This window comes from Pteropus alecto, unplaced genomic scaffold (genome assembly GCF_000325575.1).
Source record: "Pteropus alecto unplaced genomic scaffold, ASM32557v1 scaffold76, whole genome shotgun sequence".
NCBI lineage: Eukaryota > Metazoa > Chordata > Mammalia > Chiroptera > Pteropodidae > Pteropus > Pteropus alecto.
The window spans coordinates 30,084,781-30,098,990 of record NW_006443138.1 but is presented as its reverse complement, the minus strand read 5'-3'; the positions used below and the strand labels follow the sequence as shown (position 1 = coordinate 30,098,990).

Genomic DNA, 14,210 nt, shown 5'->3' with positions numbered 1-14,210 from the left:
CCAAGGTGGTAATCCAAGCAGACCCAACACTGTGTGTAAGAGCAGAGAGCAGATTGCTGGCTCCTCAGAGGGACCCGGGGCCATAGGCCTCAGTCCACTTCTTAAAGAGAGAAGCTTCACCTCCCAGGGCCCCAGTGTCTGAGTCCCTAGAAGCCTTCTCACACTGGAGGAAGCTGGTGGTGCTGTTGAGACTGCCTCTGTCTCTTCATCTCTCTTGGAATCTGTCTGCCTTCTCTGTCTCCATCTCTGACTGTGTCCACACAAGCTAAACAAAGTGGAGAACTGAAGCGATAATCTAGACAATTTATATCAAAACCCAGTTGAATCAACCATCCATTCCAATTACCAGGATATGTACTTGCCCAAATCCTGTGGGTCATCGCTTGAATCCTCCACAGACAGAGCTTGTATGGACGCTTCAGTCCACCCGACCGTCTCTCTCATCTGAGTCCTCTGATTGCACTGTTTCTCTTTCTCCTTCTCACTCCGTGGGTCCCTGTGTCCATGCTGTCTCTGTCTGGCCTGTTCCCCTCCACCCTAGTTTGACTATTACAACTCGGTCCTGATCAACGAGAGGGATGCAAATGGCAATTATGTGGAGCTAGGGGCTGAGTTCGTCCTCGAGTCCAACGCACACTTCAGCAACCTGATGGTGAACACGTCCCTCAGCAATGTGCAGCTGCCCACCAACGTGTACAACAAAGGTAGTCTCCCTGTCACCCCACAGCCTGGCATGCTCTCAGCCACCTGGTGCTCGTTAGGGTGGTGCTGGTGGTGCTGAGGAAGTATAATTATTTGCCTCCACAAGTTCCTAAGAAATCCTGCAGGATGTAACCTGATTCTCCAACCTCCATGACTGAGAAGAAGAATCTTTCCACACAAGCCTTGGCCAAGAGAAAACTCAGTGTTTCTAGCTTAGTGGGTGTGAGATGTAGAGGAAAGTAGGAAACTACTTCACTGCAGACTATGTGGTGTGTGCACGTGCGCACAGAGGGTGAAGAATTGGTCACTGTTGCTCCTGATTTAGTTTCCCCTGCAGTTCTATAATCTCACCCTTTAGATCCAGATATTTTAAATGGAGTCTACATGTCTGAAGCCTTGAACCCTGTTTTTGTGGAGAACTTCCAGAGAGACCCAACACTTACGTGGCAGTATTTTGGCAGCTCAACTGGATTCTTTAGGATCTATCCAGGTAAGGACATGGGAGGCATCTTCAAGATCTTCTGGGTTTTATCTCTGGAAATAAGGAAATAGGGACATTGAAGATGGACCCTGAAGTTCAGATCCCCAGTGAATGAGGCTGGCCTTCTTATCCAAAAGCACCTCCAACCCACACTTTGACACTCTTCACAACATGATATGCACATTTTCAACAAATACCCGTTGAATGAATGAATGAATAAATCCATCAAACACTGTGGTAATCAGCCAATAAATGCCCACATTGGACTGTTGCCCCATGAAAAGCATTGTGGAAGATATAAAGGAGAATAAAACAATTATTGATCTTAAGAAGTTTTTATATTTAATTTTTTAATTTTTATTTTTCACTTAGAGTTGTATTTTATATTAGTTTCAGGTGTACAGCATAGCAGTTAGATATTTATTAATTTATAAAGTGATTCCCGTGATTAGTCTAGTATCTACCTGGGACTATACATAGTTATTACAATATTATTGACTATATTCCCTATGCTGTACTTTACAACCCCATGATTATTTTGTAACTATCAATTTGTACATATTAATCCTTTCACCTTTTTCACTCAGCCCCGCAAACCCCCTTCCATCAGTTTGTTCTCTGTATCTATGAGTTTGTTTCTGTTTTGTTTCTTTATTTTGTTCCTTAGATTCCACATGTAAGTGAAATCATATGGTATTTGTCTTTCTCTGCCTAACTTATTTCACTTAACATAACAAACTCTAGTTCCAACCACGTTGTTGCAAATGGTTAAGATTTCATATTTTTATGGCTGAATAATTTTCCATTGTATATATGTACCACATCTTGTTTATCCAATCATCTAGTGATGGACACTTAGGTGGCTTCCATATCTCGGCTATTGTAAACAGCGCTACAGTGAACATTGGGTTGCATATCTTTTTAAATTAGTGTTTTGGTTTTCTACAGATAAATACCCAGAAGTAGAATTGCTGGGTCATGAGGTAGTTCTATTTTTAATTTTTTGAGGAAACTCCATTTTGTTTTCCATAGCGGCTATACCAATTTGCCATCCTACCAACAGTGCATGAGGGTTCCCTTTTCTCCACATCCTCACCAACACTTAATGTTTTTTGACCCATTGATGATGGCCATTCTGACAGGTGTGAGGTGATATCTCATTGTGGTTTTAATTTGCATTTCTCTGATGATTAGTCACGTTGAGCATTGTTTTATGTATCTGTTGGCCATCTGTATGTCTTCTTTGGAGAAATGCCTATTCAGACACTTTGCCCATTTTTAATATAATTGTTTTTTTCTGGTGTTGAGTTATATGAGTTCTTTATAAATTTTGGATATTAACCCCTTATCAGATGTATCATTGGCAAATATTTTCTCCCACTTAGTAGGTTGTCTTTTTATTTTGTTGATAATTTCCTTTGCTGTGCAAAAACTTTTTAGTTTGATGCAGCCCCATTTGTTTATTTTTTCTTTTGTTTCCTTTGCCCAAGGAGATATATCAGAAAAAAAATATTACTAAGAGCAATGTCAGAGAGTTTACTGCCTGTTTTTTTCATTTAGGAGTTTTATGGCTTCAGGCCTTACATTTAAGTCTTTAATCTATTTTGAATTTATTCTTATATATGTGTAAGAAGGTGGTCCAGTTTCTTTTGAGAAATCAGTTGACATTCTTATGAGAGCACCATTATAAATAACTAGTTGCCTTTCTCTTGCCACTTTTAGGATTCTCATTTTGTCTTTAACCTTTGGCATTTTAATTATGACATATCTTGGTATGGGTCTGTTTGAACTCATCCTGTTTGGGATTCTGTGCTTCCTGGACTTATATGTCTATTTCTTTTACCAGATTAGGGATGTTTTCAGTCATTATCTCCTCAAATGTGTTCTCAATCTCTTGCTTTCTCTCTTCTCCTTCTCACAAATGTTGGTTTGCTTGATGTTATCCCAGAGGCCCCTTAAATTATCCTCCTTTTTAAAAAAAAAATTTTTTTCTCTTTTTGCTGTTCCTATTGGGTGTTTTCTGCCACTTTGTCTTCCAAATCCTTGATTCAATCCTCTGCTTCATCCAATCTACTCTTGATTCCTTCTAGTGTATTCTTCATTTTAGTTATTATATTCTTCATTTCTGACTAGTTCTTTTTTTATGGATTCTATGTCCTTTTTTATACTTATTATCTCTTTGTCAAAGTTCTCACTGATCTCAGCTATTCTCCTAAGTTCACTGAGCATCCTTATAATCAGTGTTTTGAACTCTGTATCTGGTAGGTTGCTTGCCTTTATTTTGTTTAGTTCTTTTTCTGAAGTTTTTTCTTGTTTTTTTTTTTTTTTTTTAATTGGGGGCATGTTTCTTTGTTTTCTTATTTTGGCTTCCTCTCTGTGCTCATTTCTATATATTAGGTAGATCTGCTACATGTTCCAGTCTTAGCCAGATGGTTTTATGTAGTAGGTATTCCGTGTGACCCAGTGGTGCAGCCTCCCTGATCACCTGCACTGGGTGCTCCAAGAGTGAACCTTGTGTGGTTGTGTGTGCCCTCTTGTTGTAGGTGAGCCATGATTGTTATTGGCACGTCAGTGAGTAGGATTGACTCTCAGGCTGACTGGCTTTGAGGATTGGCCTTGCCCACAATGTATGAGCTGCTGTATAGGGCTGACCTCACAGAGTAGCCCATAACTAGCCATTGGTTCTTCTTGTAACAGCCCTTCAGATGTTCAAAGACAACACACAGGTCCCTCAAGTCTTCTTCTGGGTAGAATTCCTGTAAATATTCTCGCTACATCAAGGTTTCCAAAGATGTCAACTTGTGTGCAAACAACATAATCCAGGTGTGAGCCATCAGTCTTAGTTATGGAGAGGTCATTTCTCACACCCACATTCATATTTATACATATCAACCCTCAGGTGGACAGTATGGGGTTGGTCATAATCCTTGATCATGCTACACTATACCCATGAGTCCGTGCAGGCCCATTGCTATTTATTTTATTTATTTTTAATTTTATTTATAACATAATAATACCCGTATATACATCACCAATACAAAAACTGGATTAGTAATAACTTCTTTTTATATATGTGCTCCTTCTCTATCCCATCCTTTCTCTCACCACCCCACCTTCTCCCCATCCCTCACACCACTGACCAGGTAATAGTTTTCCTTAATTACAAGCTTATGACTCTATTTGGATTTCTTGGTATTTTGTTTAGTTATTTACTTTTATCTTATGTTTACACACACAAACGCGCGCGCGCGCCTGCTAAAACAACATACTGTTTTGTTTTGCTCATGTATGAAATTTTAAACCTGTTTTCTGGTATAAACTTTTAGAACTTGCTTTTTCATTTAATATTATATTACCAAGATTCATTAGATTGTCACATATAGCTATATTTTGTCATTTTTGTTTCTGTGTCATATTCTTTGGGGTCAATATATCTGTTTTATATATATTTTTCCATCATTTTACTTCCAACCTTCTATGACATTTTGTTTTAGTCATATCTCTTGAAAATAGCTTATAGCTTTTAAATTTTTATCCCATCTGAAAATCTCTTCTACTAGTTGGAAGTTAAAACACATTTACATTTATTGTATTGATACATTTAAACACGCTTATCTTATTTTTTAAATTATGTTATTTTTTAAATTTCTACTTGTCCTTACATTTTTCTTTTCTTTTCTTTTTTTTTTTTTGTCTTTTTAAATGATTAACCTTTTTTGATAAATTTCCCATTACTTCTCCTTTTTACTCTCTATCAGTTTAGAACTTATTCCTCTGTTTTTGTTCTTTTAGTAATTACCCCCTTATCAGGCATATTTAACAAGATGTTAATATTAAATAATATTTTTACCCTCCTCCAGTCAAAAAAGGACTTTAGAACTCTTGCACTTACATCTCCTTTTTCACCCTGATTTTCATTCTATTGTCATCTAATAGTTCCCTTTTTATCTCCACAAATTAGATACTATTACTCTTACTTGATACAAATATTGCTTGGTTAGAATTAACTATTTGTTTACCATTTAATTTGTTCACCATGCCTTCGAGTATCTCAAACTGTCTTTCTAAGATCCTTTCTCCTTGAAGTAAATCCTCCAGAATTTCTCTTATAGCAGGGATCCTTAAACCCCAGTCCATGTCCTATTAAGAACTGGGCCACACAGCAGTTGGTGAGCAAGCAAAGCTTCATCTATATTTGCAGCTGCTCCCCAGTGCTAGCATCACCGCCTTAGCTTCACCTCGGATCATTAGGCATTAGATTCTCATAGGAGCACAAACTCTATCATGAACTGCAAATGCAGGGGATCTAGGTTGTGCGCTCCTCATGAGAATCTAATGCTTGATGATCTGAGGTGGAGCTGAGGTGGTGATGCTAGAGTTGGGGAGTGACTGCAAATATAGATTAACAGCAGAGAGGTTTGACTGCTCAGAGACCATAATAAGTCAATTGTTTGCACTCTCATACCAAAACCTTATCAGTGAGTGGCAAGTGACAATTAAGCTGCATCTAGTGGCAGGCCTCATGTCAGAATCCAACACTTACTTTAGTCTGCGCATGGCCTGCCCATTATTTTATTTACCACTTCCATCCACGCCTCCTTCCCGCGCTACGCACTTGTCTCAGTCACAGTTCTGGTAAGCCCACAAGCAAACCTATGCCAAAAGGAGTAAAAAACAAATGTCACTAGAGAGCATCTTTGAAAAAGGGGAAAGACCCAATGATGAGACAGCAGAAGACTCTAAGACTGTCAACAAAAAGAAAGCTGCATTTAAAAGAAAATATCGAGTCCTACTTAAATTACAGGTTCATTATAACAGGTGATTCACATTCTGCAAGCCCGCTTCATATAATATGTGGTGACCAGCTATCCAATGAAGCCATGAAAACTTCAAAACTGCTTCACCACATGGAGACCAAGCACCCTGCATTAAAAGACAAGCCTCTGTAGTTTTTCAAACTTAAAAAAAAAATGTGAACATGAAGAACAGAAGCAATTATTGAAGGCCACCACTTCATCAAATGTGTCTGCACTGAGAGCATCATTCTTAGTGGCTAACCGCATTGTTAAAGCTAAGAAGCCCTTTACTATGGGTGAAGGAGACATAAGTGAAAAGTTGATCCTGCCTGCTGCTAAGGACATTTGTCGTGAACTTTTAGGAGAGGCTGCAGTTCAATAGGTGGCACGTGTTCCTCTTTCGGCTAGCACCATAACTCGATGAATTGATGAAATAGCAGAGGATTGAGACACAGCTGTTAAGCTTAATGAGACACTGTGGTACACAATCCAGGTTGATGCATCTACCAACGTTGACAACAAGGCAACGTGCTTGTTTTTGTGAGATATATTTTTTTGGAGGATGTACATGAGGATATGTTATGTGCACTTTTGTTGCCAACCAACACCACAGCTGCAGAACTATTCAAGTCTTTGAATGATTACATATCAAGAAAACTGAATTAGTCATTTTGTGTCGGTATATGCATGGATGGAAAGGCTGCCATGACTGAACGACTTTCTGGTTTCACTACTCAGGTCAAAGAGGTCGCTTCTGAGTGTGAGTCTACGCACTGTGTCATCCATAGAGAAATGCTGGCTAGCTGAAAAATGTCACCTGAACTTAACAATGCTTTGCAGGATGTGATTAAAATTATAAACCACATTAAAGTACATGTCCTTAACTCATGTCTGTTCATGCAGCTCTATGAGGAGATGGACACAAAGTACACGTCTTCTCTTATACATAGAAGTAGGTGGCTTTCTAAAGGCAGATCACCAGCCAGAGTTTTTGAATTATAAGAACCATTTCAGAGATTTCTTTTAGAAAAACAGTCACCACTGACAGCACATTTCAGTGACACAGAATGGATCACGAAACTTGCTTACTTGTGTGACATATTCAACCTGCTTAACCAACTCAATCTGTCACTTCAGGGGAGAACAACTGTTTTCAAGTCAGCAGACAAAGTGGCTGCATTCAAAGCCAAACTGGAATTATGGAGGTGACGAACAAATGTCGGAATTTTTGACACATTTCAAACATTAGCAGAAATTTTCAAAGAGACTGAGCCAGGGCCTTCTTTCTTCCAACTGGTGCATGATCGCCTATCTCAGCTTTGAGTTTAAGTTTAAGCATCACTTCCCAACCACAAAAGACCCCAAACTGGGGAAAAATGAATCTGTGACCCATTTGTGAATAAGCCAGGCGAATTGACTTTGTCCGTGCTAGAAGAGGATCAACTGTTTGAGATCGCAAATGACAGTGGCCTTAAAAGTATGTTTGAGACAACTTCAAATCTCCATATGTTCTGAATTAAAGTCAAGGCAGAGTATCCTGAGATTGCCACGAAAGCACTGAGAAGCCTGCTTCCATTTCCAACATCCTATCTTTGTGAAGCAGGGTTTTCTGCAGTGACAACAACCAAAACGAAATTACAAAGTGAACTGAACATAAACAAGACACTTCAGATGTCACTGTCTCCCATCACCCCCAGATGAGACTGTCTAGTTGCAGGAAAACAAGCTCAGGGCCCCCATTGATTCTGCATTATGGTGAGTTGTATAATTATTTCATTATATATTACAATGTAATAATAATAGAAATGAAGTGTACAATAAATGTAATGTACTTGAATCATCCCAAAACCATCCCCTCCTCACTCCCAGTCCATGGAAAAATCGTCTTCCACAAAACTGGTCCCTGGTGCCAAAAAGATTGAGGACCGTTGCTTTGTAGTAGGGCTCTCAGTGGTAAACTGCTTCAGTTTGTGTTTATCTACAAATATTTTCTTTTCTATTCATTCTTTTTTTTTAATTTTAAATTCATTCTTTTTTACTTTTGCAAGTTACACAAATCATTTCCTGTTGTCAGCTTATTTAAGTAGGAAAAAGCAAATTCGATTTCTTTTTTCTTGGAGACAAGTGACTGACTAAGCCTGCAGTTAATGACATGCCCCTGAGGAATGGTTTACAATAAATAATAGCTCAGGGGAACTAAAACTCCCAAGTAGAATTTAGAAAACAATGCTAGTTTTCTATCCTTATTATTGAATGATAGTTCTGCTGGGAATGCATTTCTCAATTAACAATTATTTTCTCTCAGCACCTTAAAACTGTTTTTCCACTGCCTTATGGCTTCCAATGATGTTGAGAAAAATCTGCTATCAGCTTAACTACTGTTTCTTTATGAATAAATGTTCTAGCTTTTCTGGCTGCTTCCAAGGTCTTTATTTCTTTGCCTTTGGAGTTCTGTAGTTTCACTACTACGTGTCTATATGTGAATATCTTTTTATTTATCCTGCTTGGGATAGATTGTGCTTCCTGAATCTGTGGATTCGAATTTTTGTATCAGTTCTAGGACATTTGCCGTCATTGTCATTGTCTTTGTAACCACCGTCTTTCCTTGCGGTCTCCCCTTTTTTCTTTCTACCTCGCCAGTCAGACATATATTGACCTTCGTATTCTAGCCTCCACAGGATTCTGGATAAATCTTTTAAATGCCTGAATTTTCTCTTTACCTGTGAATAATCCACAATGCATTTATATTTTTCAACTTAAACATTTTTTTCATTTACAAAAGTTGCACATTTTTCAGGCTGTTTCTTTGTTCCTAATAATTTCTTGTTGTATACTACTTCTTTGTGATTTCTCCAGTGTAGCTACCCTATGAATTGCATTTGGTAGTTCCAACACCTGTAATCCTTGGAAGGATGCATCTGGTGATTCTTGCTTTGGCTGCCTCTCACTTATAGGGGCCTGTTTCTAGTGTCTTTGGCCACCTTTGTTTGTGAGGCGATGGCGCTTACATTCTGTGGGAATCCCACAGGCCTGACCTGGAAAAGCTTTCCCTCAAGAGGCTCACTTCTGTTTCTGTATGGAGTTGAGGGTGCCCCTACCCAGGGTCCTGTTTGGAGCTAAGAACCTAATGCAGTTTGTCCTCCTTGATACTGTCCTAAGGATCAAATTTCCCACAACTATGCCTCTACAGGAATGTGGCCTTTGGGGACCCTACTGCTCACGGCTGCAGCAGGTCCACATCAGAGCCATGTGACTCAGGCTCCCACTGCACCAGCTCTGCCCAGAACTTTGTCCTGCTTCCCTTTCCAGGCTTTGCCTTCTGGCTGCTCTGGCCCCTGCTCCTCACCCTTGGAATGCAGTTCCATTATTTTGGTTTTGGGGACATAATTTCTGAAAACCTCTCCTACCTTTGAGAAACCAGCAATGCTTCAAAGTGTGTATCTCATCTGGACTAACTGCTGTGGAACAGGAAGGTCCCTTGGAGCTTCTAGACATCCATGATACTGCCACAATTTTTTTCTAGCCCAAACACAGTATAATATCATTTTACCTGTTGTTTTTAATCTTATTTTGAGCCCACTCTTCCCAATTATTAAAGTCTTTTCAAATAGAGATTCTATCGTGGATTATATTAGTGTTCTCTGTGCAAAGTGTGCAGTTATCCAAATTTTTGATTAGATGAATAGGACCAAATCTACCCCAGTACATTACGAGTGGGTCAAGGCAAGATCTTTCATATTCATTCATTCATTCTTTCTTTTATATAAGAAATATTTATTAAGTATTAAATCTCCTAGGTGCTATACACACACTGTGCCAGGTACAGGCAGATCTTGGAGATAGTGTGGGTTCAGTTCCAGATGACTTCAATAAAGCGAGTTGCTTTATAGAGCGAGTCATAATCTTTTTGCTGGTGGAGGGCCTTGCCTTCAATTTATAAAAAAAGCAACATCTGTGAAGCGCCGTAATGTAACGCACGATAAAACAAGGTGTGCCTGTGCTTGGAATCCCCATCCTCAAGGAGCTTGCAGCCTATAGCCAAATCATTTCTCCAAGCCAGCTAACAGGAAGGACTGTGAGCACTAACAGGCTTCCTGACTAGAGGCAAGTGGACTAGAAGTCAGAACACCTGGCTCTCCCGTCATACTGTCCATGCTTTTGCATGGTAATGGATGTTAAAAGTCACACCTTCCTGAAGCTTCTCCCCCTCCACAATTCGATGTGATGTTTAGTTTACAAATGAGTCCCAGGAAAAACATATGGGAGTCCAGTCTATGAAATTAACCCCGACTCTGGTTTCTGGCAGTGTAGATGGTGAGTGTCCCACCATAGAACTGGCCTCCCTCCTTGCCTGTTGTCTAGGTTTACAGGCTGTTCTACACCCTGCTGCCAAGGTCCACAGCCTGCCCTGCCCTGGGGGTCATGGCCATCCTGGATGTAGCTCCCAGCCAGGGGCTCTGGAGCAGCCTCACTGAGCTAGTGATAGAACAAGCCTTTATTTCCCCAGGCATCAAATGGACACCTGACGAGAATGGAGTGATTGCCTTCGACTGCCGAAACCGTGGCTGGTAAGAGCTCCCAGGGAAAGGCCTCTAGTGCTGGCATCTCTCTTATCGCCTCTGGGTTTTGCCTACGTCTCCTCCAGTCCCTGCCCCCGCCTCCATCCAAGGGCCTCAGACGTGTAGAACCTTACCCCAACACACGTGTGGAAAGAAGCTGCGTTCTTCCCTTCTCCCCAGAGCTGCACTTGCTCCAGGGCTAATCACATTTGTCTTTCTCACCCTGAAGCTCCTTCCAGGACACTGAGCTGCCTCTGCCAGGCTCTCCTCTCCTTCCACGCCCCTCCTCTGACAGATCTGTAATGGAATCTGAGGGTAGAATCCAGTTCTCTCCTTCCCTGCTGCCCACCCCTCTGGGACCCTGGCCAGAGGTCAAAATTCCCACCAGAACTTGACCTTTTTCCCACCAGACAGCCAATTAGATGGGCACATGCCTAACTGTTGCCCCCCAAACGGCTTCAGAACTATGCTGAGTTGTTATGGGACAGGATGCAACCTGGCTTCGATGGGGCACTGACCTAGACTTTGGATACAGAATTCGAACAGAAATGACTGGAGACTTGGTTGGGTGGTTGCTCTGGCTTTCATTTTCCCATTGTTGGTCTGTCCCTTTCTATCTGCTAAAGGTACATACAAGCTGCTACTTCTCCCAAGGACATAGTGATTTTGGTAGACACAAGTGGCAGCATGAAGGGGCTGCGGATGACTATCGCCAGACACACTATCTCCACCATCTTGGACACGCTGGGAGAGAACGACTTTGTTAATATCATTGCGGTACATGTGCTTTCCTATTCTAGACTAGCTCTTCCTTGCTCTAGAGGAAACTTTCTTCTGCCTGCATGGGTTGGCCTATCCTTACAATCACGTGATGCTTCGTATTGTAGAATGATTCTCTCCTCTGAAGCTGGGGCTCCTAACCTAGGGTCAGACGAAGGATGGACTTCGAGAGTCCGTAGAATTTCTGAAATTATGTGTATAATGTGTATGTCCATCTTTCTGAGTCCATAGAGTTCATCAGTTTTTCAGATGAGTCTAGGATCTAGTAAAGATTAAGAGGCACTGGCCCTGAGTAAACACCTGATTTATCCCATCCACGTGCTCTTGACTGGCACCCATCACTGAACAGCTTCTCTGTTCTGCTGCAAGATGAGTGACCCCTGGGCTCTTGCTTACAACAACCCCAGTTCTCCCAAATCCTTCATCCCACCCAAATCCAGACACATCGGGAAAAAGGAAAAAGTAGGTGGGGAGTGCCTAGACGGGCCAACAGATCCTAGTCCTGCTTTCACAGCAGTTTTCCTGAGGCTAACTCTGCCTGCCCCCAGAAAGGTAATGACAGAGAGGGATAAAGTGAGAAGAAAGGGGGCATGTTAGGAGAATGCTTTCCATTGCAATGGAAGAGTGGGCCAGCGCAGCCCTCCACAGAGGCAGAGTCGACAGCTATCTAGGGGTACCAGTTTAAACTTTTGGGTACCTGACCCAAAAGTTTCCTTCACCAGACAGTCACATTGCTGAAAACACTTATCTTTAGTGGAATTTACTTATCTAGTAAAGTAACATCAAGGCAAAATGGTCTAACTTCAAAATGGTCATCCTGGGGGTGTGAGACTGGCCCCCCTTATCCCTGAGCTGCTCCCCTGAGGCCTGTGTCATTTACCCACCTGCATCACTCCTGAACCCCATGCTCCCCATTTTCACCACCTCTCCATCCCTATTCCTGACCTATAGCAGTAAAAGAAAGCTACATGAACAGGTCATACCACTCCACGAGAGTTGAGTGTGCTCCCGCTCCTCCCTGGAAGCCTTCTGGTCCCTCACACCCAACTCTTCCTCCCTACTCCTCATCCCAGTTCTATAGGTGTTTAGGGAGTAGCAACGAGGGGAAGCATGCATCTCCAACATTCCCCCGAAACACCCCAACATTCTTTCTAGGACTTGCATATAGTCTTGCCATGATGTCATTGCCAGCTCCCCTTCTCCTCCTCTCTTATTTAAGCAGAAGTAGATTAAGGGCACCTTGAAGATTTGAATTTTAACTATGGGGAGGTTAAGAAAAAGGAGCAGCAGTAATTCATTTTTCTTTCTACTCCTATCCCCTGTTGATAGCTAAAGGATTCTCTTCATAAATGCAGGGCAAAGAGAAAAAAGCACAGTTTCTAATCCTTGGACCTAGGCACTGGGGAGCGGTCTGAGCCTGGATGGCTCTGGGATTCCTGTGGACAGCACTCTGTCTGGTCTTGGTGGCAGAGACCAGGGGAATGCTCTCAGTAACTTGCAGTTCTCTACGTGTGCCCTAGGAGATGGACATGACTCAGCTGGAAATGACCCAAGACCAGGATTTGAGAAAGAATTTTTAGAGTTATGACCCTGATTTTTTCTCCTACCTCTCTACTCAGAAAAACTGCCAAAAGCATAGGGTACCCCAAGATAACATACACAGGTGCTTAGGTGACCCCAGCCCTGACCACCCTTGGGTTGCCTGAGCTTTGTGGCTGGGCCCTGACTTTCCAAACTGACCATGTCTGTTCTCTTCTCCCCTCTACCCTCTACAATTGCAGTACAATGACTACATTCATTACATCGAACCTTGTTTTAAAGGGATCCTTGTTCAGGCGGATCGAGACAACCGTGAGGTGAGTGCCCCTATCAGGTGAGTGCCTGATGCTTCCGAGCCCGTTCTGGTTTGAATAGTGGGAGTCATCTGTGTAGCTAGCTGATGGCCCCTTTTATATATTCCCATGGCACTTGCAAAGGGCAAAGCAGGTCTGCAGGTAGCCACGCAAACACACCCAGGACATTGCACCCATGCCTGCCTACCACAGCAATCTGAGCAGAGAGATCTCCCATCTGAAGGAAAGTTTACTTCTTCAGGACTGTTTTTTTTTTTAAGTCTGTGGATTATCCAGGACTCCATTTCCCTGTGGCCTCCACTGTGGGCCTTTCCATTATGTCAGTTTTCATGAAGCTGCCCCAAAAGGAGGAGAAATTCCAACCTATTGTGTTAAGTCCTTTTCAAAGGCCAAGATGGAGAGGATGTGGCAACTTTTTTTTTCAAGGGAAAGTGTGCATGTCACAGATCCTTTTCTCTGTGACTGAGGAATTCTGGTTTGGCTTCCTCTTGAATCCCAGCCTTGAGTTGGAGCCCCCAGAGGCCTCACTGCTGGGGTAAGAGCTGGGATGCTGGGGACCTGGGAACCTGGGAATCGGCCTGGACTGGCCTCCTTGCTCTGGTTGGACTCACACTGCATTTCCTTCCAATAGTGGGGATAGATCTGCACCCAGCTTCTCACACTCTCTCAGTTTATCTTGGGAGCATTTGAGAAACATCTGTGGTAGGGGTTTAGCCGTGAAATTAGCTGGGTCATGGAGAGATGGTCCCATGATCATGTCCTTCTGGGCAAATAGCTCTTTCCAGCCTCTGAAATTAAGACCAAAGATGAAGGTTCCCTGGTCCACTTGATCCACTGACCCATGTCTGGTTTCTTAACCACAACAGCATTTCAAACAGCTGGTGGATGAGCTGATGGTTAAAGGTGTGGGGGTTGTGGACCAAGCCCTGAGAGAAGCCTTTCAGATCCTGAACCAGGTACTGCACCTGAGGAAGCCCAGGGGGAGTGGAGGAGTGGAGGAGTGGAGGAGTGGGAGCAGGCTGGAGGTGCGGGGAGGGCA

The 14,210-nt window shown here is 42.2% G+C and overlaps 1 protein-coding gene across 1 annotated transcript in view; it reads left to right on the top strand.

Moving 5' to 3' along the window:
* Window positions 1–14,210, top strand: part of CACNA2D4 (calcium voltage-gated channel auxiliary subunit alpha2delta 4) — a 112,153-nt gene that overhangs the window by 8,935 nt on the left and 89,008 nt on the right. The window contains exons 5-10 of the mRNA XM_006923947.3: window positions 542–704; window positions 1,061–1,192; window positions 10,487–10,547; window positions 11,165–11,315; window positions 13,100–13,174; window positions 14,038–14,127. Coding sequence (XP_006924009.2) covers window positions 542–704; window positions 1,061–1,192; window positions 10,487–10,547; window positions 11,165–11,315; window positions 13,100–13,174; window positions 14,038–14,127 — 672 coding nt within the window. The remainder of the gene's footprint in view (window positions 1–541; window positions 705–1,060; window positions 1,193–10,486; window positions 10,548–11,164; window positions 11,316–13,099; window positions 13,175–14,037; window positions 14,128–14,210) is intronic.